Raw genomic sequence first — 27,065 nt, forward strand, 5'->3', positions numbered from 1 at the left:
CAGCGTGTGTGACGGGGATCACTGCTCCTGCAAGGGGCGATGGCGAGCGGCTACGAGTAAGGCTTGCTCGATGTGACGCTCCCTTGGTGGTAGGCGCCGCTGACACTGGTGGCACGATTTGCCCTCGACAAAGGGCCGCTCTTTCCGTTGGTGGAACGAAGGCGTGCGAACAAAGGAGTAGTGCCGCGCAAGACGGGCTGTGCGGCGACGATGGCTACGATATGGTGCCAGAATAGCGCGCGTCGTCTATATAGAAACAAAGCGCTGCATGATCTGCATAGATGCTACGGTGAATCGCGCCCACGCGGCTCCCACGCGCTGCCTCTTCTGATTCGCGAGGCGGTGGCGCCACACTTCGCTCAGTTTGCAATGCGCCACACGAGACAGATCGTCCGCGCCAGCTGCGATGCTCACGGCCTTTCTCTTCCTAATAAACACTATCCATGCTGCTGCGACATTATACCTCCACGGAAGCCGAAGGCAAACTGAGACTGCGGGCGAGGGCGCGCTCCTTTTGTACTGTAATGCAGTGATTTGGGTTTGTTGGTGCGTGAAAAGACAAGGACGAAGGATGACGTGTGTATAGCGCCTGTGTGTGTCATGTGTTCCTTCGTCCTTGTCTTTTCACGCGCTATAAGCCTGCTTTTGTAGATGCTATGTCGGTTACCGCATGTAGACCGCGCCGACTAGGTACTCCAATCCGCCTTCCTTCCCCCTTCGAGTCGATGCTTCACCTTTTTGCTGCAGGGATTCCCCTCTCCTACGGCGCGGCGGCGGAGTGGAGCGCGCGTTGAGTATTACTGCGGAAGGTGTTGGCGCCGGCTTCGATTCCGGTGGGAGAGGGCACGTGCTTGCGGGTACGGCTTTTGCGGACGCCAGCCGTGTGCACGATTTCGCCAACCTAGCCAAGAAACGCTTTCGCGTTAAAAACGTGTACCTATATAATCACAATACAAAATATTCGCACGCGAAATGAAAACACGTATAGAGCTACGCTCAAATTTTGCATTTGGGAGTATCTTAATCGTCGATGATTTTTTTCTGTCGCATTCACTTCGTTATAATGAGGGTATACTGTATTTGATCGCGTGTAGCTGAAGATAGGTATTGTGGTAGCTCAAACGCCAACTTCTTGACAAAAGCAGCTATGCAGTGACCAATTCTGAATTTGCATGTGCACTTAAACCAGTGGCTTGGCTGGCCCGCAGTAGGGAATGCAAGAAGCCAATCTCATGTTATTGCATTGATTGCGCTGTCGTGCATTAATTATTGCGCAAAGTTCGAGCTTGTAATTTAGCATTGTACATGTACCTATCAATGTACTAGCAGTGTACCTATAGTCAACTTGTGCGATTGAACCCGTCGCACAGTTGTGTATTAACCACTGTGCGAAGTCCGAGTTGGTACTTTAGCTCATATGCTATGTATTGGCCAGAGTGGAAGTTTGGGTAAGTTGGTAATTTATACGAACCCTAAGCGTGCGAACTGTACACGGACGAATAAGGCCTGTGTGTGATTGTATGTGTGCCTTTTTCGTCCGTGTTCAGTTCGGAAATTTTAACGTTTTTATGTATTGGCATGGCAAGCCACCACTGGGCTATCAAATTTGACCGGGGACCCTTATCTGGCCAATCAGACACATCACTCTTGCCGGAGTATTTAGTTATTTATTTATTAGAAGTGCCCACAACGCAAAAAGACATTATTGTAGCGAGGTTACATGCTGTAATGCTAAGACAAAATGTGCATACATAATTTAAAGTTAATGCACTTATAACGAATATCGGATCCAACGAAGATATACAGCAGAACCCCGCTGTTACGTTTCCCGGTGCTGCGTTTTCCTGGCTGTTACGTCGTTTTCGGCCGGTCCCGGCATAGCTCCCATAGGACCAAATGAATTGGTAACACTGCAGTTACGTCGAAAATCGGGGACCGTTCCCGCATCATGAGTTGCGAACTGCAACCACCCGCCGGCTCGAGCGGCCATGTTGACTTTTAATGTCGCTTGGCTAGGTGGCTTGACGATAGGATTGGCTGCCCGGGAACGATTCCCGGGCAGTCAATCGGGAACCGGGAACGATTCTTGAAAGCAATGGCAGGTACTTAATGCATTTCTGAATAAGAATCCCACTAGGAATAGAATAACGAAAATTCAAGAAAAAAAACTGCATACTCACAAATCCTGAAGATATTGCACGCTCATTCAGCAACTTTTTTGCTACTGTGCCTGATATCCACTTCGGTAAAGACATTCACATGTCGCGCTTGTCACAACAATCGTTTTATCTCTTCCCAACTACACCCAGTGAAGTTCGTGCAACAATTATGAATCTTAAAAATTGTAGTCCTGGTTTAGATTCAATATGCTCGTATCATATCAAGGAAATTGTTGACAGCATATGTGAGGCTTTCAGTCACGTTGTCAATTTATTCTTTAAAACTGCCGTTTTTCCTAGTGACTTGAAAAGATCAAAAATAATTCCTATGCACAAAAAAGGAGACGTCACCTTACTAGCAAATTACAGGCCTATATCCATCTTGCCGTGTTTCAGTAAAGCAGTAGAAAACCTAATAGCACAGCGCCTATCTAACTACTTAGACAAGTTACAACTATTAACACCGAGACAGTTTGGTTTCCGTGCTGGATATTCCACTAACCTAGCTTTATTCACCCTCACTGACAAGATCAAAGCGGAAATTGATGGGGGCAGATTCGTAGGATCTGTCTTTATCTATTACTCGAAAGCATTCGATTCCCTTAATCACAACATTCTCTTCACTAAACTCAGCGCATATGGCATAACAGGTCCATCTTTAGAGCTACTGCGCAGTTATTTACACGACAGACAGCAACAGGTTTGCATTTCAGGAGTAGTGTCTGACACAAAAATAATTAACACTGGCGTTCCACAGGGGCCCATACTCGGCCCCCTCTTATTTCTAATCTTCATTAATGATTTACCAAACTGCCTAACTTCTTAAGAATGTCTTTTGTACGCGGACGACACCACTGTTTACGCTTCCCATAACGACATCTGTATGCTAACTGAGCGTTTAAATGATGAACTCAATAATATCAGTAGTTGGTGCAAGAAAATTAAATTGCTAATTAACCCTCAGAAAACGAAGTTTATGGTTTTCAGTTCACACAATAAACCTCGCCCTATCCTTCCACCACTGTACATAGCTTCTCACCCAATATTACCATCTAATGAGTGCTCATTTTTAGGTGTTCAGTTAGACTGCTTTCTAAAGTTTATTTGCATGTCAGCTTCGTGAAAAAGAAAGCCGCTTACGGTATCAGGGTGCTTTTAAAGGCCAGATACTACTTTCAAAAGCACACTCTCCTGACATTGTATTATGTCTTTATTTATAGCCATTTAAATTACCACATCAGTTCTTGGGGTCTCACATAACGCTGTCATATAGCTCCTTTGCAGCAAATCCAAAATAACGCTGTCCGTATCATTGCTTCGGCTCCATATAGCGCTCATGTTACCCCCCATCTTCACTGAGTTAAATCTCCTCACAATAAATAAAATTATCTGGTACAACCACAGCATCGTTGTTTACCGCCTACTCAAAAACCCACAATTACATTATATCATTGCCAGGAATAGTCTTGCTAATCCGAACACTACCAGGTTCTCTTTACAAAGTAACCTTTTACTTCCAAAATCACGCAGCAACTACGGTCAACTAACTGTTGGTTTTGCTAGTGTGAAAATGTGGAACAACTTACCTGCTCACGTGAAATCCGCACCTACATTATCGTCATATCAACGTTCACTGAGAGCTTATATTACTACCTTGTAAACTGCATGTCTTCCTTGATGTATTTTTTATGTTGCTTATTATGTACGTTTTTTTGTTATGTGTTGCCATAGGTTGTATTGCTTTACCACTGTAGAAATTGTGTAATCCGTTCTTTGTTCATAACCGCAGTTGACGCCTTTTTATTTATATATTATTATGTAACTAAGAACAAGAGGTCCCGCTGCAGTTTCTAACTGTGGGACCTCTTTCTGTATAACTTCTACTGCATATATGTACCACTAATGAAGCAATAAACTTCAAATTGAACTTGAAAAAAAAAGTGCCGGAAGCAACACCTATGACGTATTTTCGCGTTCCCAGAGCAAAAGCAGGGCCTTTGAGATGCGTATTAATTTGCTACTTATAGATGGTGTCTATGACGCGTTGGGGCCCTAAAATTGGTTTTAGCGCATAGCTGTTCCGTATAAAGTCCAAGGGCGATAGCACCGTCGCCGCTCACCGTATGCTCACCGTATTTACGCGTGAAAGCGAGCGAGGGTCAGCCGATGATAGCGGCAATATCGCACATGCGAAGGAGAAAGGCGGGGCGGAAGCGCGCGTCTGTCGTGTGTGACACGAGGGGGGTGGAGGGGTTACTCCGGCAGCGGCCGTGTGGGCGCCGTGTCTTGAAAGCGATCTGCAACGTGGAAAAATTGCGCGCCCGCGCGGCGTTGTATTCTGGCATCAACTGCGTACGGCGCGGCTACGCGCGGTGCGTATCTTGAAAGCAATCTGCGTTAGGGGCAGAGTCTAAGCAGTGTAGGTATGTCGGCGGCTCGTGGCTTTGTGCGTGCTGTGTGTTCTTGGCGCTCAGTTTAGGCTGATTCACACTAGGCCGACACAGCACCGATTTGGTCTGCAGCGATTGCACCGATTCACGCCAGTGTTTTGACAGCGAGTGTCCGCGCGCATCGAGTGTGATTTGTTCATGTTTGCCTGTGCGCTCTAACACCATGCTTGGTAATATAGATAATAAGCAAATATTTACAACTTTATATGGATGATAAATCTACTATCCTTACTTTGTACAGCTGTCTACTAATTTGCTCTCACAATCGATGCTTCGGCGTTCGGGCGAAACTGCGACTTGTATTCAAACGTGCGAATTAAAATAAAATTGCGTGCAGTTCACCACAGCTTTGATTTCTCAATTTGTCCTGTTTCTCGGCTCTTGCGTTTCCCGGCTCTTATGCCTTTTTTTAAGGTCCCGTGAAAAACGTATCAGCAGGGTTCTTGTATATGTTTCAGATGCAACATCATTGTAATGTGGTTTGATTGTACAAGAACAATTACTGTTTTTAAAATGAGTGGTGCCTCTTGTGTCTCGCTACACAGGGCTCTTTCCTTTCCTTGAGTCCTGGGGCTGTTGAAATCACGGTCGGCCTTGTGGCCGAGGACAACGCTGGCGGTGGGGATCAAAACCAACCCACCGTGATTATGGTAGCTCAGGTAGAGCCGCCATGCATTATCATGGAGCCTTGCCACACCACAAACTTCGAAGGTCTGCATTTGGAAGCGGAACAAAGCAGCGAAACCAGCAGTGCCAGCCAGGAAGTCACGGTTCTCACAAAAGGTCCAACGCTATGCCCTCCATAGTTGTCATACACGGGGTGAGTTTTAAAGAGCACAGCGCAATGCTCATCTTGCTGCATTTTCGCCATACCCTCATCAATGGCCCTGTGGTCATGTTCCAGTCACTGTTCCCATATAGTGGATTTCCAGCGTACACAATGAAGCATGTTGTTCATGATTCTTTGTCTTGTGCTTCATTGTTGGGGATGCTGTACAGCATGGACCACTGTTAAAGGGAACAACTATCCAGTAATAAACCCAGTATGTAACGAACATTTCTCCACCTTTAATGAAAAGAAGTGACTGATATCCATCAGATGTACCAATATACATAAATATCATGTGAAGATCACTAAGCGCAGAATTCTCTAAATCAAAAACCACAAGTAGTGCATTAAATGTGGTGATTTGAAACCAATTACTGTTAAAATGCCGGCAGACCCCACGCTCTGTGGGAATGGATGTGATGCGAAGCAGTGTGCGAGGAGCATACCAAGTTAACGAAACGACCATGAGAGCACCAAGACGTAGGTGGCTGTTTCATGACCTACATGACACGCATGTCATGACATTCATGTGATGAGTCCTGAGGAGTCGCTTTAGCTAAGCCTAAGAGACCTGAGGGCAAAAGCCTTAGTAATGCTTATGACTTCGACCATCAACCTTTAGCCTTTTCCTTCACTTAGTACCACATCCGAACACATTTCATTGGGTTTTGAGTGTCAATGTTTTTTCGGAGTCATTGTCATTTTTGATGAGTCATGGTCATGACTATGGCTTCTACTACCACCATTTAGTGTTTCCTTCACTTAGTACCCACGGCCGGACCCATTTCAGGGGTATTTGAGTGTTAATCTTTTCTGCTGAGTCATTGTCATTTTTGCTGGGTCATGCTCATGACTATGACTTTTGCCATCATCCTTTAGTGTTTCCTTCACTTAGTACCCCCGTCCGAAGCCATTTCAGTGGTTTTTGAGTGTTAATATTTTTTCGCTGAGTCATTGTCATTTTTGCGTAGTCATGCTCATGACTATGGCTTCTACCACCAACCTTTGGTATTTCCTTCACTTAGTACTCACGTCTGAAACCATTTCAGTTTTTTGAGTGGTAAATATTTTGCCGAGTCGTAAAATTTGCTGAGTCATGCTCATGACTATGACTTGTATCAACATCCTTTAGTGCTTCCTTCACTTAGTACCCACGTCAGAACTCATTTTATTCGTTTTTGATTGTTAATGTTATTTTGCTGTCATTGTCATTTTTGCTGAGTCATGGTCATGACTATGGCTTCTATCACCACCCTTTAGTGTTTCCTTTGCTTAGTACCAACGTCCGAACCCATTTAGTGGTTTTTGAGTTTTGATCTTTTTTGCTGGTTCATTGTCATTTTTGCTGAGTTATGCTCATGAATATGACTTCTACCATCATCATTTAGTGTTTCCTTCACTTAGTACCCGCATTAGAACCAATTTCAATGGTTCTTGAGTGCAATTTTCTTTTCGCTCAGTCTTTGTCATTTTGCTGAGTCATGCTCATAACTATGCCTTCTACGATCATCCTTTAGCGTTTCCTTCTCTTAGTACCCACGTCCGCAGCCATTTCAGTGGATTTTGAGTGGTAATGTTTTTTAGCTGGGTCACTGTCATTTAGGCAGCTGTTTCATGACCTACATGGCACACATGTTCATGTCATGACCTATCATTTGTGTTCGTCATATACTGTTGTCATACTACGCTAATTTTGGTACCTACCAAGTTCACAAAACGACCATGAGAGCACCAAGACGTAGGCGGCTAGATATATAGATAGATAGACAGATACTGTCAAAGTGGCAAATGTTCATCAAGAAATGCTTCGCATTTAAAATGACTGGCTATAACATGGGCACACCATGACCTTTTTTTAACAGACACGGTTACCAAGGCCTGTAAGACATTGTCACAACACTGATGCATTAAGATGTTATTTATAGTAGCTAATTAAAACATTCACACTTAGCATGTTTCTAGCAATGTCAAGTTTCACCCCTAACGCCGAGCTGTACACTTCATGGGAGGCTGTATCATTATCGCCAATGACGCGTCACACTTGTTCAGCCCAATCTCATGCTGCTCCCCAATGCCATGCTGCTCCCACCGCCAAAGACGAATTTCGGTCGTCGGCAATTTGCGGCTTAGAAGTCAATCTTCAACACTAGAGTGTGGTAGAAGTCCGAAAAGAACATGTAATTGAGTATCGAGAATCAAGTAACACATTTTCGGAATCAGAAATGACCAAAATTCATGGGTACATGAAAAATCGGAAATTTGATACTTTCCCCTAAATTATTTTGGGGGTAAACGGTTAAATAATTATGCGCATAGTGGTTTTCACTTGAATGCACCACTTATTTTGCTGTCTCCTCTAACACTACTTTCAAAAATGTAGACAGCTCGCTCAAATATGCATGCAAATTAGCCTCCTCCCACCAATGTCTAGTGCTGTCTAAGCGACAATGCGTGATGCCATGGCTACCTTGGACAGCATAGCAAGTTTTTCCATAGAAGCTTTCTGACCAGAAAAAAAGTTATCAAAGGACTGTGATACCAGCTAGAAGATAGTCTGTTGACCCCACTATCACTACTGCGTAGCCTGTGGCAATTCATCTGCGTACTACGAGAAGGCATTTTGGTTTTTTCTGATGTAGCAGTATGGCGTACCACCTTGCTTCATGTGTGTGTGTGTGTGAAGGAGCAACAGCTGCCACATGTGTCAATTTATTTGTCCTGCTTATATACAGGAGCAGACGCGTGCAATAATCATGTGGCAATCAACCCCTATAAATAAAATTATATATATCTATATATATATATATATATATATATATATACATATACATATATATATATACATAAGCTATATATACAAAAAGAAAAGAGCAATAATCACACCGATAACAAAAAAAATTGAGATGCAATTGCACAAACTGACTCTTATGTTCTATCAATGCAGATTTGAAAGAATCATTTGTACAACACTGGTATCGCTGAGGTTGTCTAGGTGTTTCAGCAATGCAGGTATTTGACATTATACACTTTGTTTACCGAAGTTAGTCCTTAGTTTTTCTGTTTTTCTGACGTGTTGAGTAATGAGTATGTTCTTGTGTGGTTAGGAGACACTGACACATTACGTCTAATCCAATGCATTAGTTTGAAGTGGTAAACGTGGTTAGCCTTCAGCACAGAATATTTTAGAAGAGCCGTCCTCTATTTAACTCTAATGAGGCCATGGTATTGTTAAAGTTCCCTTAAAATTTTCTTTTTCAGAACTACTAATACTGAACGACATATTGTAACGCAAAGGCAGAAATACACAGAAGATACACAGACGCACGTCACAGGCGCTACTATGAACTTTATGCGAAACACTTTGACATTTGCAAATACCTTTTCGTTCCTCATTGTAACACAGTATCTCGCTGTGTGCCAAATAAAGTTGTTAGTAGCGCCAGTGACGTGTGTCTGTGTATCTTTTGTGTATTTGTGCCTTTGCGCTACAATATGTCGTCCAGTAAACACAAACTTGCCCAACACCAAGTCCTTCTGCATCCTATAATACCTTCAGGTAATTATGTTGCGTAGCTGTGCCCCACACCAAACACAATATGATAGCCAAGAGTAGAAAGGAGCGTTGTGTAACTCTCTTTTCAGCCAGTTAGGTAGGAGGGAGCCAATTTCGTACCTACACCGTACAGTTTTACTCAGTTCTGTTGCGAGCTTCGTATACGCTTATTCCATGTTAAACCCTCACTGTACTGCACCCCTAATAATTTCTGGCACTCTACCTGTTCCAGTTTTTTTGCCCTCAAGCACAATAGTTGCAGTGAAGTTGCATGGCCCATTAATTGGAGCCAATATAATATATTTAGTTTTATTACCATTCACTTACAACTTATTATACCTTAACCAATGACAGTCTAATTAGGTATTGGTCTATGCGGTGTGCAAGGCATTGAAGGGGATGGCCTTAGGAGAGGCTGGAATATCACATAGGTCTTAATATAAACATAAAGATAACACCGGCCCGAGGATTGACCCCTGCAGGACACATTTCTTTATCTCAGCATAAGTCGATTTGCTATCATTTATGCTAACATACTTATAGCAGTTTTTTAGACAGTCCTTCAACAGCTTGTGCACCACACCACGCACACAGTATGTCATGGCATCCTGTCATGGCACCTTTCTAAACTCTATAAATAAACCCAGTGTGTAGAATCTATTTTCAGTGTATTGAAATATTTCATGTTTAATATTCAGAAGCGCCACTTCACCAAGAATTGATGCAACCTGACATATAACACGCTCCTAAATACTTTGGAAAGGCTGGAAGGACAGAGGTGGGTCTTAATTGGTTAGCTGTAGCTTGTCATCTCCTTTTAGGGAAGGGTAGACTCTCGCAATTATTAAACACTCTGGAAAGACACCAGTTTGCAACATTCTGTTAATATATGTAAAGCGTAAAGCATTTGAAACATTGAAAAATTTAATATATTTGCGATTACACGTGAGTGCCGAAAATTTTCAACAGCAGAAAAGTAGAAGATACTTGGTTACTACTATATTAGCTGTGTGCTTGTCTGGTTGAGTTCTGTGCTACCAGGTGGCTACACCTTGCAGGCTGGAAACATTTACACTTCCGCTCACCCGGTAATCTGCCGGAACCATGTGCGTTTACGGAATACCTGACACGCTATAACTCTTCAACAGCTATGCCACCACCCCTACTCTTTGGCCGCACGAGACCATTGTACTAGTAGTTCTTAGAATACGAGTGATTATCCTTTGCCATTAGCTAAGTTTCTAAGTGCATCGAAACCTCAAAACTATGAGAAGCAGATTTGGTTTCTTAACTTTTAGTTTTTAGCTTTTAGATTCAGCTTTTCTTCTTTACTTCTGATACTTCGTGTGTTCAGATGAAGGATCCTAAACTGGTTACATGTACACAGAAATTATTCATTAAATGATAAGACATCATGATAATTCCATGTTACACTAGTTCTGTTTATATTAGAGCGCAATGAGGTTACATATTTTCCATGCATGTGTGTATATTGAGTTACCTCAGTTGTTTACGGTGTGTGTGCGCCCACACACGTGCACGTTCGAGAGAGAGAGAGAGAAATAAAACGCAAAAACCACAATGTTTGTTACTGAAGCTCAGTGACCCCTTCAGTCGAGCGCCTGTGCTGCCTTCCGTTATCTAGCCATTCAGTATGCGAGTATTTTGAACACGCTGAATGGGAAACGCGCGTTCAGCCGACGTTGACTGGCAGTTTTTTAGCAGTGTATGATGACACTTAGCAAGGACCCGGCGTAAAGCATGACAGAAAATGTCGGGAGCTGCTCCACTTCATACTGCAATGCTAGCTGAAGTTTGCAGTAAGGGTTGCCGAACTGCCGTTCGCGAGCCCCGTGCCTTGTGTTGTTCGCTAGAGGAAGACAAGGTTTGCCTGCGAAAAAATTTATGAATTAGCTTCGAATCATTAGGTTGCCACCTTTTAAAGGTGGCCAGCCTTTGTGCTTCGGCATTCGTAACCGTCCTTTGTAACCTTTGGTGCAGGCTTCTTGCTTGTCATCTAGGGGGAACAGCTGCAAAGCTCCGAGTCGACTCTGGTGAACCATGATGCTGATGGAGAATGGCCACCGGTCAAAAGATGCCGTTCCAGTCTAGAGAAGGGTGGCTTTGCGCTGTCATCTGTGGTTTTCTAGCAGAAGTCTTCGGAGGTGGCCTGCAGCGGTGTGGCCTAAACACTTGCAGGATGTACTGCGTGCAGAAAGATAAGGATGGCGCCAAATATCGGCATGTCCTGAACATGCTCTGCCATCCGGAAGAAGAGAACACAGATAGCGCTGAGGACAGCATCATTTTGTCAATGCTATCGCTCTCCTGGGCAGACACTTTTTGATGGTGGTGCCCAATTGTTTGGTAAAATACTTTGGCATGAACAACATTTGTTCTGTTGTATCTTTAGTTAAAAGTTATTGATTTTCTATTCACTTTATGTCGGAATCCTATCGTTCTGCAAAAAGAGGTGATTTGAAGTTGTGCCGAATTGTCAGCTATCGTGCCCCCAGGATCACGATCACCTCAAAAAAAAAAACAAAACAAAAAAAAACAGAAAAACAAGAAAGATTGCAGTGACTCCACTGCGTGTGGCGGTCCTGGGCATGAAGCTAATTTCGTCCTACTTTACGGCTGTCACAGCATTTAGCTGACATCGAGCGGTTTGTCAATCTCCTTTTGAAAGGGAGCCTATTGCAATCATGATTGGGGAAAACAATCGTACTTGCCTCGCCTGCGCTTAAATCACATTACTAGGCACATTACTGGGTGGTTCCATTTCCTTGCAGTTGAATAAAAAAAATTTGTGATACGCCGTCCCTCAGAATGCTTGCAGGACCCTTTGCTATGTCTATGTGTTGTACTTCTCGGCATGCATTCGCGCAGTAGTGGGAGTAGGTTATCACGAAGTTCGTTTTCCTTTTTCGCTTTCGCGTTTTACGCTCATACGCAAAAGGTTTACCAGGTCGGATACATAACAAACAAGTACTTCGTAGGGCACGGTACGTGTTTTGGCAGTGGGATGAAGCGTGGGCATAATCTATTGGGTGGCAACGCCGCGGTGGTAATAGGTGATGACACATCTGAATTCTCAGAAGCCGCCACCGCCACCTCCAACATCCGGGCACGGCATCCGTGTGAGAAGTATTGGTTTGATCTCTATTGTGTAATGCCAAGAAAACGAATGCTCGACAGAGATACTTGTAGAGAAAAAAAATAAACACTTCGCTGCCGATCGCCGGACTATGCGTTTTCTTGCATGGACGGAAATTTACCCCCCCCCCCCCCCCCCGCGCATGTATGCTGCAAAATAGAATGCCTGCACCCAGCTTTAACCAAACGATTGCGCTGTTTTTCTTTTTGTGAGCAACGAACGAATTTTATAATATGCGCCATAAATGATGCCTAGAGGCACTCACAGCCAAGGCTCAATGCAAAAGATGTTCATCATTGCTGGTCCCTCTTTACTGAAAAGTGCCGTGAAATTGGTAGATATTTGACGCCAGCGCAAGATAACAATTTAAACAAAATTCTGAAGTCTTACGTCTAATAGATACAATACGATTTGAAGGGACTGGGGAATTTGATTCCCTGGTATTCCTCAGCGGGCACCCAATGCACGGTGCCCAGACGCATTTCGCGCCCATGAAAATGCGGCCGCAGTGGTCGGGATTTGAGCCCGCGCCATCGGGCCTAGCAGCGTAATTCCAAGGCCACTACACCACCACGGCGGGATTGGAATACAAGTTATCCCGTGGACACGTGATAATGCACTGCTCCGAAGCACCAAATGTGGTCCGAGCTCATATAGAATATTCGTTAGGTAATGGTATAAATATTCGGGTTTCTGACCTGAAATATTTGCGAGCTGGCAAAAAATGCAACTAACACGTACGACTTTGAACACAAGTTTATTATGCAAGACGTGTCTCCATGCCCACTCACAAAGAAGTCCGCGCGACGCTCTTTGGTATGCAGCGTCATGTCGCAAGATGTCGCTGCGTCAGGAATGCTTTCGTCAAGGATGTTAAGCTTGATGCCAATGGTGAAATAGATGGTTTTGTTCGGCAATGACGCGTCCGGCTGGGAATCGTCGGCAAAGCTCTAACGAACTGCTGCAACGTTGATGCCGGAAGCAGAGCTGCATGCGAGTCCGCCAGTGGGGACTATATCGACTTGCTTACCCATATGGAACCGCAGAAGCTGCACAACGGAGAGAAAAAGCCTTTGTTCCACATTATAAAAGTACTCGCATGAATACTCATCACATGTCTGTGCAGGTGTTCAAGAAGAAACCCGCAGTGTATGAAACTCCACGTGATACCTTTATTAACGTGGAGTGAACCCGTTCATTAAAGCTAATAAAGCTAAAGAGGAAGGTTTCGCAACACAAGCGCTCAAGTTTATGCGCTTGTGGGAAACGTAACTCTTGTCAATGAAATGTTAAAATTGATACATTTGTGGTGTTTTATATGCAAAATAATGATCTGATTATGAGGCACACCGTAGTGGGAGACTCTGGATTAATTTTTGATCACCGGGGCTTCTTTATCTTCATCATCAGCCTATATTTATGTCCGCTGCAGGATGAAAGCCTCTCCCTGTGATCTCAAATTATTCATGTCTTGCGCTAGCGGATTCCAACTTGCGCCTGCAAATTTCCTAACTTCATTACCCCACCAAGCTTTCTGCCGTCCTCGTCTGCGCTTTTCTCTTAGTATCCATTATGAAACTCTAATGGTCCACCGGTTATCCATCCTACGCATTACATGGCCTGCCCAGATCAATTTGTTCCTCTTAACGTCCACTAAAATATCGGCTATCCCCGTTTGCTCTCTGATCCACACCGCTCTATTCCTGTTTCTTAACGTAGGCCTAACATGTTTCGTTCCATCGCTCTTTGTGCGGTCGTTAGCTTGTTCTCGAGCTTCTTTGCTAACCTTCAAGGTTCTTTGACGAGCCCCTAAATCTAAATACATCAACATTTTTGTATTTCATCCCCAGCGAAATGTGGCCATTATGGCTGGAATTGAACCCACGAGCTAAGCAGTGCAACGCCATAGGCAGAGCTATCGCGCCGGGTCCTGGCTGGCAACGTGTCGCCCATAATAATTACAAGAAACAATTTTGTTTCATTTACGCAAACAATAAACAACTACAGTGCTCTCAAAAAGCTGTGATAATTAAAGAAAAAAAGTGGCAGTTTCGCCGGAAAGGCGAAGCATCTGTAGCGATAGCAAATTAGTGGAGAGCTATACGGAGTAAGGATATTAGTTCTATCGGCTGCTTAAACTTAGACACATTCGCTTACTAACTGAATTAACAAGCATGGTGTCAGCGCGCACAAGCACACTTCAATAGATCACACTCGATGACCGCATACAACCACTGTCAAAACTCTGGCGTGAGCAACCGCGGCCACCGCAGCGAGCGAAGGTTCGTGCGGTCTATCGCTTCAACGGAAACTGAGCGGCGAAAGCAGTGCGCATACAAAGGTAAGGGCCCTGTGGAGATCGCTTTCAAGGTAAGGTGCGCCCGACAGCCCGCAGCCGCGCAAAATACAAGTACGCAGCTGCTAGCAGAGCAGAAGCCGCACGCCCCTCCCTACCGCGCTGCCTTCCCGCTTTCTTCCTTTTACGTTGGAGATTGAGTCACCAGTTCCCCTTGCGCCGGGTAGCAAGATGCGCATTTGGTGCCGCAGCTAAACGACGCCTCCCTTCCCTGCCTCCCATCCTCCATGACCTTTCGCGCGACGAATAAAGTCGCGTTTGCTCTCCGCCGTGCGTTCGCTTTCCGTGAAAGCGCGCGACGCTCGCGCGCTTCCACCCGCACATTCAGCATATGGCGCGCGGCCACAATTTTATCGCACTTGGACTTTATACGGAACCTCACGGCGACGCTGACGGCAGAAATCCGTGTAGAGCGTCTATATAATTTGTTTCGCAATAAAACATCAGATACATCAGTGCATCGCCGCCCGTCTACTATTGAGGACGGTTCAACACTATTATGTCGCTATTACCGCTGGCACTTACCAAAAATTAGTTGCTTTTGCAAAAATACAAAGAAAAATTCAGTTCCGAAGCGCTCGCACACCACAAATTAATATTCTCGTGAAGAATTTTGCGTCACAAATACCCGTAAAACAGGAAATATTTTAGAGCTGAATGCTACATGCCGTCAAAATACTGCGATTTCAATTTTCTCATATGGAACACAGACTCCACATGCTCGCAACAACATTGAAAATTCAATACATCGCTCACGTTCAGTAATGGAGACACGGAGCTTGAGTTATTGCAACATTTTCGTTATTTATTTATCGGTTCCTTCTACAATCGGTACATGACCTTGTGTTACCTAAGCTGGACTGTTACAACGCGCTTGAGTTTAATACGACAACGATGATCTCGGTTCATTATCAATGCACAGCGCACCAACATCCATGTCGCTCAGTGGTTGTAGGCTTTTTAGGCTGAGCCGGGCAGCAGCGGATCGGATGAAAAAAAAAGCGCCCTTGACCCTCTCCTGGGTGGTATGTGAAGGAACACCAGGTGTTCAAGTTAATCTGGAGCTCAATTTATGCATCGTCACATGTAGGCGTACTTAAGTGTGGTAACTGGGCAAGCGTAGCTTCTTGCCTTGCTGTGATTGTTTTGTTATAGTGGAGGCTTAGTTGTGCGCCTCGGACCAGAAGTCGTCCGAGGCGCACAGGTGACAGATGCCATCACTTGCGCCGAGCATGCTTCTTCGCACATTGGCCCCCATTGATGTAGTGTAAGGCTCGCCACGTCGACGTGGAGGATGTCCGGTTCCTGTTTCGCCCAACACCATGGTCTCCGACCACGACTACACCGTCGCGAAGGGCAAGCGACTGAAGAGGAAATACTAGCACGTCAAGTTAAAGTCGTGAGAGAGCAGTGCCCCAACGGTCCGGACCGTCTACACTGCAACTTACAGGATTGCTTTTGTGCTTCTTACTGAGAAACTCCGTACACAGGCAGATTCTCAACACCTTCCTAGGTAATGTGGGTAAGAATTTAAATTAACGAAGTGTGGTTCAGCACTTAGAAAAACGTAGTCACAGGGGAAGTAGCGACGCAGTCCGCCCTGGAAGAACTAGGGACCGCACCCATACACACATAAGCCCGGTCGTTTATTGTGGACGGCGGTTGCACTGGGGCAGGCGGTATTTCTGATGTCGTGATTGACATCAGCGATGAAGAGTTCCAAGGGCTTCTGTCTTCAACAGAGAAGTTCATCGACTTTCATCGCTTCGGTCGCTCGACGAACTTCACACTTCTTTGGGACGGAGACACGCTACCAGATCATGTCAAGGTGGACTACGTGAGACACTCGGTGCGTCCTTAGGTGCCCCGACCACTGCGAGTTTTCGGCACCGTAAATACACGGGTGCCACTTTACGGGGTGATCATTTTTGAGCTTTCTGAAAAAAAAAGCACCCATGGCGGATAGCATAATTCTTGTCCTTGAGCTGGATATATATTTCGAAGAGACAGACATTACTAGCGTGACAAATCTAAACACATATTCAACTAATTAATAAAATGGAATAAATAGCTTCCTCATTATTTACTTATGGCACAAATTGCAATTTACGAATTGTAACTGGTGAGTTTTCAAGACGTATCCAGAAATGATTCTCCCGGGTGATACCAGTTTCGAGATCATCATCATCATCATACTATATTTATGTCCACTGCAGGACGAAGGCCTCTCCCTGTGATCTCCAATTACCCCTGTCTTGCGCTAGCTGATTCCAAGTTCCAGATATTCCAAACTGTGGTACGACATACTCGTACAATGGCATTCCATTTACTTTTATGCTTGAATGCATACGGAACCTCACGGTGAAGGCGCCGACCACGGCAGAAATGCGCTTGGAGTGTCCATATAATTGCTATCGCAATAAGACGCTGGGCCGCTGTGCGCGCTCCGCAGGGGAGAGGAAGCCAGCCGAGCGAGCAGCCCGCTACATAGAGAAAGGAATTCAACAAGAGGGGACACTCCCACAGATCCGAGCGGCCGAATAAAACCCCTCAATGAGGAAAAGTAGCACCATCTCCTCTCTCCTCCTCCTGCGCACAACGCCATGGATTGTATAACCGAGTCAACAAAAACCACGTGCGTTTGAAGACATGATGAAATCCGGGCACGAAAGTTGCAAATGCAGCGCGAACATGCAGCGCGAACAATGCGGCACTTAGGAGGGAGAAAAACTAACGAAGCCTCACACAGCAAGTGGCAGCATGTGAGATTAGGGATTGTATCGTATGAGGCCCAAGAGCGCAAGCCACCTATCTTTGTTGAACTACACGTGCCTTTCTTTACTATCTACTAAACCCCTCCCCCTTATTTTGGTATAAAAGACTGACAACAATAAACACAGGCGTTCACTACTGTCCTGACATGCGTGTGGGTTTCATTGAACGTGGCCCGGCTGATACATGGTGTCAGAAGTGGGATACTGGAGCCTTGCCTGCTCGTCGATGAAGGAACCACCGTAACAAGTGCCCACACCACAGCGTTCAAAACACCGCAAGCATGGAGTACATCAAGCCACCGGAGCCTCTGGGCCTCTCGACCAACGGGGGAAGAACGTGGAAGCTCTTCCGGCAAAAGTTTCATTTCTTTTTGGCAGCCACGGAGTGCACTGAAAAACCGAGGTCAGAGGCAGCAAAGACGGCCCTTTTCTTCAGCGCGGCTGGTGACGAGGCGCAGGAAGTCTACAACAATCTTACGTTCGATGAAGGCGAAGATAAGCATGACTATGGCACGGTGGTGGCCAAGCTCGACAAATACTACGTCGAGCAAGAGAACACAATTCATGAGTCTTCCGGTCTCGACTACAGAGCGAAGCTGAACCTTTCGAACAGTTCCTACGCGCGCTGAAGAAGCAGACGCAGTTTTGCAAGTATGGAACGATGACGGACGAGATGGTGCGCGGCCAAATTGTGTTCGGTACAAACTCGCCAAAGCTCCGGGAGAAATTGCTCAGGGACAAGGGCCTTACGTTGGAAAAAGCCGTGGCTTTATGTAAGGCGGCGGAAACATCAGCACGTGAGAACTCGCTCTGGCGGAAGACTGACGGAGAGCTTCACGTCCTTGCAGCATCTTCGAGCCGAAGCTTCAAATGTTCCCGCTGCAGCCGGTCCCATGCCGCATGGCGCTGTCCATCCTCCGGGAAAACTTGCTACTTGTGCAAGGGACGTAACCATCTTGCGTCATGCTGCCAATCAAGCGAAGCCATCTGCGACGTAAAGGACTAGAGGAAGAAGCCATACCGAAACGACGACTTTGATGTTTTGGACGTCACCATCGGAAACATTAGCTGTGACCGGGACTAGATCATGAAAGCGAATATTGCAGGCAAGGACATCAACTTGAAGATCGACACAGGGTCCCAAGCAAACTTGATGCCACTGTCGCTTTACCGGAAAATTCAAGCCTGTCCAGTGAAAGCACGCAACGCGGTTCTACGATCGTATAACGGCGGCATCATCAAACAGCTTGGCACATTTTCGTCGCACGTGACCATTGGTGACCGGAGCGTCTGCACAGACTTCTTCGTGATTAAGAAAGACGCCCTCCTGGGTCTGAAAGCCGCGGTGGACCTGGGGCTGATCAAACGGAACGTTGATGCCGTAACAAACAACAGCGCCTCCGCGATCGTCGATGAATTTCCGCAGCTTTTTCAAGGAACAGGCCGTCTACAACGCGAGTACAGGATCACCCTTCGCGAGGGTGCTGTGCCCGTCATCCAGCCAGCCAGACGAGTGCCTTTGGCGCTGCGAGAACCTCTGCGCGCAGAACTACAGCGAATGGAAGCGGAAGGCATCATTCAAAAAGTCAGTGGCCCGACAGATTGTGTAAACCCACTTGTCATCGTGCTTTAAGAGGACAGCAGGTTGCAGGTAGGCATGGACCCGAGAAAAATTAATGGATGCCTTAAGAGAGAACATTACCAGATGCCGCGCCGTGAAGACATAGAAGCAGAGTTGGCCGGAGCGAAGATGTTTTCTCGGCTTGACGCTAACGCCGGATTCCATCAGATACCACTGGATGAGCAGTCTTCCAAAATATGCACCTTCACAACTCCCTTTGGCCGTTATCGGTTTCTTCGACTGCCTTTTGGCATTTCATAGGCAAGCGAAGTTTTTCAAAAAGCGCTCAACGAGGTATTTGATGGTTTGCCTGGCGTGCGTGTATATGTCGACGACGTGCTCATTTGGGGCGCTACCCGAAAAGAACACGATGGCAGGCTCAGAAACGCACTACTAGCAGCAGCAAAAGCAGGACTGACATTCAACGCGTCAAAGTGCTTGTTCGGCGTTGAAGAAGTTTTGTTTCTTGGTGACATTATCAGCAGCAGGGGCATACGCCCTGACCCTGCTTTGGTCGAAGCTCTGCTGAAAATGCCGGCACCACGAGACAAACAAGCGGTACAGAGGCTCTTGGGCGTCGTCAACAACTTTTGCAAATATGTGCCGTCACTATCCCAGCGCACTTCTACTTTGCGTTCGCTGTTGAAGCAAGATGTTGTTTTTGACTGGACACCGAATCATGAGAACGACTGGCAGGCTATATGCAGAGAGCTTAGCGAATCGCCACTTCTAGCAATTTTCGAACCAGTCAGAGAAACGAAAATAACGTAGGATGCCTCGCAGTACGGTGTCGGTTCGGCGCTGATGCAACGTCACGGGAGCGCCTGGAGACCTGTGGCTTACGCTTCAAGAGCTGTTAACGAATCCGAACAGCGTTATTCACAAATAGAAAAAGAATCTCTGGCGTTAGTTTTTGGATGCGAAAAGTTTCATCACTTCGTATACGGTCATCCTTTCATTCTTGATAGCGACCATCGCCCACTGCTTGATATATCAAAAAAGGCCATTGCTGACATGCCGCCAAGAGTACAGCGTTTCTTTTTGCGGTTATTGAAATATGATTACACCTTGACTTTTGTTTCCGGTAAACAAATGACTTTGGCCGACATGCTTTCCCGAGCACCTGCTTCTGAAGACGGCGCTGCCTCTCCCACAAGTGACGTCGAAGTTCATGGAGTCGCAGTAGTATTGGCACTCGTGAGTGAAAAAAACCATCTCAAGGCTTGTAAGTGAGACCGAACGTGACGTATACCTTCAGCAGGTACTTCACAAGCTTGCGAATGGGTGTGCCGTGGAAGGTCCGCTGAAGGCGGTGGCTTCCGAACTCTCAGTGGCCAAAGGGATCCTTCTAAAAGGAACGAAGGCCGTAGTGCCAAGTAGCATGCAATTGGACATACTAAAGCGAGTTCATGCGGGGCATCTCGGCATCGGAAAATGCAAAGCCAGAGCAAGGCAGTTGGTATACTGGCCCAATCTAAATTCTGATATAGAAAGACTAGTTCGCAAGTGTTCAGTATGCCAGACTTATGCTTATAAGCAGCCGCCATAACCACTAATCATGCGTCCAACACCGACACAAGCTTGGTATCGCGTGGGTGTCGACTTGTTTCAGTATGGTGGCCAGCATTATCTCTGTGCCTATGACGCAATGTCGAACTTCCCGGAAGTTGAACTATTACCCAGTACAACGGCCAGTTCCGTGATACAAAAATTGGGAGCCATATTTTCCCGCTATGGCATACCAATCAAAGTTTGCACAGACAATGGGCCCCAGTTTGCCAGTAGCGAGCTCAGGCTATTTGCTCAGCAATTCGATTTCAAGCACATCACATCCAGTCCAGAGTACCCAGAGTCAAACGGCCTTGCCGAGCAAGGTGTACAGATTATTAAGCGCATCTTGAAAAAGACAAAAGCGGCGAATGAGAACTTTTCGCTTGGCATCCTGAATTACAGAACAAGTCCACTGGAGGATGGGCGATCACCAGACGCTGCAACGAAGACGGCTGCGGACCCCCATACCAGACTTCGGACCCCTGGTTTCCACGCGAGTAAGGAAGCACAGGCAGAGCAAACACAACAGACGTGTACTTCCCGACCTCAGGAGCAACGACTCCGTTCGCATAAGGGAAAGACATGGACAAGAAAAGCCAAGGTTCTTGGATCAGCGGGGCCTCGTTCCTTCCATGTGCGAACAGAAGACCGGAACATCCTGCGCCGCAATCGGGAGCACCTCTTGGAAACGAGCGAGCCCTTTGAGGACACCTCCGACGAAGATTACGACGAAGAGCAGGTACCTGCCTCTGTAGAATCTGCCACGTCCGGCTCGCCCACGGTAGTGCCAAGTTGCCCGCCACCACCGATGCAGCCAGTTCTACCGCAGCGAAGGTCGCGCCGTCAAACACGTCATCCGGAACATCTGGGATACGATCAAAACTTTCAGCAGATAAGTCAACGATGTTGAAGGGGAAGATGTATCAGGCCCAAGAGCGCAAGCCACCTATCTTTGTTGCACTACACGTGCCACTCCGTAGTGGGGGACTCCGGAAATTTGGACCACCTGTGGCTCTTCAACGTGCACCTAAATCTAAGTACACGGGTGTTTCCGCATTTCACCCCCATCAAAATACGGCCGCGGTGGCTGGGATTCGATCCCGCGACCTTGTGCTCAGCAGCCCAACACCATAGCCACTCAGCAACCAAGGCGGGTAATTCCAGAAATATAAGCTCATAAGAAAGGTCTTATTAAAAGGATACGGAAACAAAACTTGGCGGGTGGTTTTTTGCGTCGGAACAAAATTTGAACTGTTGCAAATGCCTAATACAACAAGCTGCTTTGAAAAAAAGTAACGAGTAAAAATTTTTTTACGATTTTCTGTTGCACCTTGCTTCCAAGTGGCCGCCGGCAGAAGCTGAAATTTGACGTCATAACACCCACCCACGCGCGCGCGGCCAAGGTCGGCCACAGCCGTCGCAGTGTTTCCGGCGTTGTTGGTCCCTTGCAGCGTTTGTTTAACCCCTTTCTGCGATCTTCGCACGTGGTCCGTCTGAAACATTATCCCCGTCGGCACTCCACGCAGGTGGTGCGTCTTATACATGCGCCTTCCCGCGGTCGTCGCTTTGTATTGACGCGTTCGTCGCGGCGGAAGGAAATGCCCAGACATTGCTGTTGCATCCTCGGTCGTGACACGCCATCTCACACGTTTCCCAGAGAGGAGAACGTGCGTAAACTTTGGATATCAGCCTGTCAGCCATCACGCCCAGCCTGGAGACCTCTAAAAATTACTTCATTTGCGCGGACCACTTCGTCGACGATGATTATGTGACCAGCCCGGCTGTGCTGAAAAGCCTCGGCATGCCGCTCAAAAGGCAACGCCTAAAGCCTGACGCTGAGCCATCGGTCTTTTCACGAAAACGCAAGGCAGAAATGATCAGCGGTGCGTTTGAAAAGAGGAGGTGAAAAGATGTCGGTACTGTTTTCATTCACTTGCAGCCTTCTTGAGCAGTGTGAGGGCGAGGCTGGGGCGAGATGCCCGAGGCTGGGCACGAAGGCAGTGATGTCTTTAAAAATGTTGGCAAAGCATAGTAAAACAATACAAGGCTAGCGCCCGCGAGCGCCACTCGCGAGATCAGGGCCGCTATTTTGTAGCGATGCCTTTAAAGTAATAATGCCTTTTCGCGCTTATCGCGCTCTGTCAGTGGGCAGAGCGACGCTCCGCTCACGATAGCAACGTTGATAACGCGAGCGGACCGTCGCTCGCGTTATCAACGGGATCAGCCGGCCGTGAGCGGTGGATGATAAGACTAGAGTAGATTAAGTCATAATGCCTCGATACAAAATCGCGGCCCAGTCCTACATGGCAGCAATGCAGACACACACACAGCTCTGCTTCTCCACAGGATGAAAGCGAGGAAAATGAGAACGCCAGACAGGTGCTGCCACCTGTCGGGCGGCTGGCGAAGTGGACGTCAGAGTCTCGGAGGTACTGATACCTCACAGCAGTTGCTCACGCCGACGGCACGAACAGCCCAGGCAGCTGCACAACCAGGCTGGCCCCATCACGGCAATATCACGGCAAGCACCGGCACAAATATAGGCCCGAAACCGGCAGCGCTACCCGTGTCAGGAATGGCCCAGTGCGGGCATGCCACTAAAGGGACTATTTCAGCCATCATGTGGTAGCGCCAATACAGGCAGCTAGTCGGCTCGGCCGTTCATTGCCATTCTAGTGTCCCGTCTTTCCTACTGGCAGCGCCGGTATTGGTCAATAGCCGGCTCTGCCGCTTTTAGTAAATTATTGTCCCGCATTACCCACTGGCATGGTCATATTGGCAGATTGTGATGTATGTGGGCGATGCTGTTATTTCCTACGATTTTGAATTGCGCAAATATTGCACGCTAGCTCGATGCAACATGCCATGATCTGCTTTAAAATCACCAAATAATGATACATGATTTATTTTTTGGTCTTAAAATAGGTTGATACAGATTGCCGCTCGTATCCCCAATCCTGTGGGCCACCTACGAAGGCTTGTTTATGACGCTACGGGGGGTTGAGGCTGGGCTCCCAAAAGGGGCACTTGGAAGATGCCGAACGGGTTGAGCCGCTTCGGCGTAACGCCTCCTTCTGCTAATAGCACAGTCGACGGCGCCTGGCAGCCACATTCTTATGAAGTCTTGCGCTTGATTGATGTCGATCTCTGCATCTCTCAGGCACCATCTACATACATACATGTACCTATATTGTACAAAACTGAGAAATTAAATGCGTATAACCTGTTCCCACTCTGCATAGCCGCATGCTAAACAGACTCTTGCTTTTCTTCCATGCAGGCGCTGTACAGCAGTTGAACTGCATGGCACATGATGGCGTTCATTATATTGAAGGCAACCTCACAGAGACATGATTCCTCCATTCAAATAAGTTGTTGACGCTGAAAAAAGCAGCAGAAATACGCAAAAATTAGGTAGGAAATGCCGCTGCATAAAAATGTGCGATTTTTGTTCTAACTAGCCAATTATGAATTATGCCTTCATCACAAGACTTCTCGTAAGTGCTTGTGGATAGCTGTACTTAGCCTTTGGCAATGCGTAAGCTTTTAGAACAGAAGTACCAAATAAAGGATGCATTATTTCATGATAAACACCTAAGCAAGCTACAATACAACAGAATATAGTTTTGCAAGAAGTTCTGAACACCATTCAGCTCGCAGAATGTACTTTTCTGAGCAAGGAATTGCGACAATCCAACTGTGGTCTTCTTGAGTGTACCAGCCGAAATGTGCCGTGCTGCGTGTTTTCAAACAGACAGTGCGTTTCAGCTGACGCTGAAGCGGTGCAGCACCGTCTACGTACGTAGTAAAAGGTGGCCGGACATTATCTCTATAAAAACAAAGAAAATACACGTATTAGGCAATGCACTTAGTAGAAACACTATACTTGAGAATAAAAATAAGAATATTGTATTTACCTTACGATAATCGAGTTTATTTCGCAGTAAATGCAGTTTTATGACGTTTGGCTAGTTGTTCATGTTTCACCCGATAGCTGTGTGGAACCAAGCTTGTAGTGGCGAAGGTCAAGCCACTGGTATTGAACACGTTGCTGGACAAGTTGATGCATGCTTCGCAAGCAAAACATGGCGCAAGCAATGTGGGCGACGACAGCTCACAGGCAGAAGCAGAATGTGTACGGATCCCTCGTCCTCCGAGAGACCGAGAGTCACCAGTTTTTTGTTTTTTTTTGGCACCGGGCGAGGTCCGCGCAGGGAGCAATAAATTTGACAGGGTATCATTCACGCCTTTGTGCACCCATCCGGTTCCGAGTAGCAGCGCGGGCCCGGGTGTGCACATAGTAGACAGTACATACCCTCGACACTGCAAAGCAAGGGGACGGAGGGAAAAAGTGGTGAACGTTAAACGCACTTTTGGTGTTTTGACGTCACTTCGCCTGATAATAGTGAAGAACGGCACGCGTGCGTTTTTTTTTATTTTCTTTATTTTTTTTATTTTTGCAGAACCTCCTGTGGCTCAACGAGCAGTAGCACTTGTGCTGATTTTATTGTGTATTATAGCTGAAATGTAAAACATGACAAATGGACCTGTATGTCACATGTAAGAGGCCGCCTGTGGCGCGAAAAAGAAGAGGAGCACGCGATGCCCGGTGTTCCGAACGGCGCGAGCGCGCGAGGCGCACGAACCGAGGCATAGTCGAGGGATGAACGGCGCTGTCCGTTGAGTTTCAACGTGGCACCGGGTCAGGAAGGTCGCATCTCCAGCTATGTTCTGGCGACGGGAGACTTGGGGGTCTGGTTGAGTCCGCGACGCTGGCCGTCCAAGGTGTGGCTGTCGACCTCGGCAAGTTCGGGCGAGGCTCCTGGACGGGCTGCAGCTTCTCACGGCAGGACCAGGCACCCCAGAGAGGATCCCCCTTCTGTGGCAGACCGGCACGTTCTAATCTCCTCGGGATGACACGTCGGCACTCCTGAAGAAGTTGCGACGCATCCCGACGCTAGGCCTATCCAGGTGGGCCTAAGCAGCGCCGAACGCCATCGCTAACGAGCACATCACCGACGAGATACCGACGAGCTCACCACCGACAAAAACAACGCGAGGCGTCGACACCTACGACACCCTCAATGCTGCGGACGAGCCCGACGCGGGTTCGACAAGAACTTCGCGACGACGATCTGTAAGCCCACGTTTCCGATTGCGACGCAGTTAGGCCGGATGCAGGGTGGCTAGACTCTAACGAACCCGCGCTAGGACTGACCTAGAGACTTCTAAGGCGGAGCTAGGCTCCGGAACTGAGACAGTCTTTCAGTAGCTGCTATTTAATCTGAGTTTGTTATTTAAGTTCGTGTGAAGATTTTTGTTAAATCATAGTTTTAGTTTTGCGTGCCGTTAGTTTTGAGTTTCAGTTTCAGTGTTGTGTGTTGCGTGCTTCTACCTCTCCTGTATATATTAAATCTTCGTTAGCCATGCCGCCAGTCGTCTCTCTCCTCCATCGAGAGTAGCGCATGCTCGCAACTCTCCGCACTCCCAAGTAAAGGTGACACTGTAGAACAACTCAAAGTGATCAATGAATGTTTTCATTGTTTTTTTGTTTTTTTTGCGCTGCTTATCCCAGGAGAACGGTAGAGCAAGACAACGTGTGCGCAAAGGGATAGTCCAGCGCACAGCATCACTTGCTAACATGCCCCCCATGCATTTCTTGCTTCTAGTTAAATAATACAACCTCCCCCCTTCGGAAAAAATAAATATACACAAAGCAGCGGCAGCCGTATCTAAGAAACCTCGCGACCATACCTTACGCGGCGCATAACATATAAGTGAAGCCCAAAATGCGAGTACAAGGATCTCGTTCAAGTTCGCCATATTCATTTACTTAATTATGTTAGAAGGCTTTACATAAAAAGCGGGCAGTTTTTTTTTCTTTTCATAAGCAAGAAAGCTTCAAACGTGGCCGCTGCGAAAAGAAACGTAGGTGGTCGGTAGAAAAATATGTCCTTTAAGCAGTGGGAGTAAGAAAATAAATCCTCATAAACAAACTCAAGCGAGATCGCATAAGGCGACAAGGTAAACCACGCCATGATTTTATAGAAGACGCACTGGCTACACGTGAGTAATTAAATGTATGTATCAAAATACGGACGGTAAGGTTTTGGACACTTTCGAGAGCTTGCGATAAGATTCTGGGCAGAACTGGTGTGCTCGAAGATTGACCCCACCATGGATTTAATGAATAAAATCTTCCCATGAAGAAAATTTCGGAGCAACAAACCAAACACGTTGTTGGCATCGGTAAATTGAAAACTTTACATATTCCAAAAATGTTGTGTGTGATGTGTATCCCGAGATATCTACAACAGGAAGAAGTTACCAGAGGTGTGTCGTTGAGGTTGTAAGTGGGAGTCTGAATTTAATAAGGAATAAGGAAGTTTATGTATGCCTATTTGCAAAGGCAAAACAACGATAGGTTTATTGATTAGCTGATATAAGATGCAAACTTCCGCGTACAATTTATTCAAATCTGTGTTGCTCTCACAGAAAGAGTTCACCTACTTTGAAAATGTATAGATATTTTAGTAGTTTTTTTTTTCTTTATGCTTGTTTCACCTTTTAATCAGAAATTATTTTACTCAGTATATAGCTTACATTTTTATCCAG

General features: G+C 46.5%; 2 protein-coding genes across 2 annotated transcripts in view; both read left to right on the forward strand.

The window, feature by feature from the left end:
- LOC125942469 (uncharacterized) overlaps positions 1-11,869 on the forward strand; it is a 55,479-nt gene extending 43,610 nt beyond the window's left edge. Inside the window, exons 6-7 of the mRNA XM_049660660.1 lie at positions 5,155-5,429; positions 10,993-11,869. Coding sequence (XP_049516617.1) covers positions 5,155-5,415 — 261 coding nt within the window. The 3' untranslated portion in view covers positions 5,416-5,429; positions 10,993-11,869. The remainder of the gene's footprint in view (positions 1-5,154; positions 5,430-10,992) is intronic.
- A 6,496-nt stretch (positions 11,870-18,365) lies between these two features.
- On the forward strand, positions 18,366-23,748 carry LOC119446240 (uncharacterized). Its single transcript, XM_037710623.1, has 3 exons — positions 18,366-18,863; positions 21,001-21,189; positions 23,731-23,748. The coding sequence occupies exons 1-3, from the start codon at positions 18,366-18,368 to the stop codon at positions 23,746-23,748; spliced, it is 705 nt and encodes a 234-aa protein (XP_037566551.1).
- The last annotated feature ends 3,317 nt before the right edge of the window (positions 23,749-27,065 follow it).

Source organism: Dermacentor silvarum, chromosome 1, assembly GCF_013339745.2.
Source record: "Dermacentor silvarum isolate Dsil-2018 chromosome 1, BIME_Dsil_1.4, whole genome shotgun sequence".
In the NCBI taxonomy this organism is placed as follows: Eukaryota; Metazoa; Arthropoda; class Arachnida; order Ixodida; family Ixodidae; genus Dermacentor; species Dermacentor silvarum.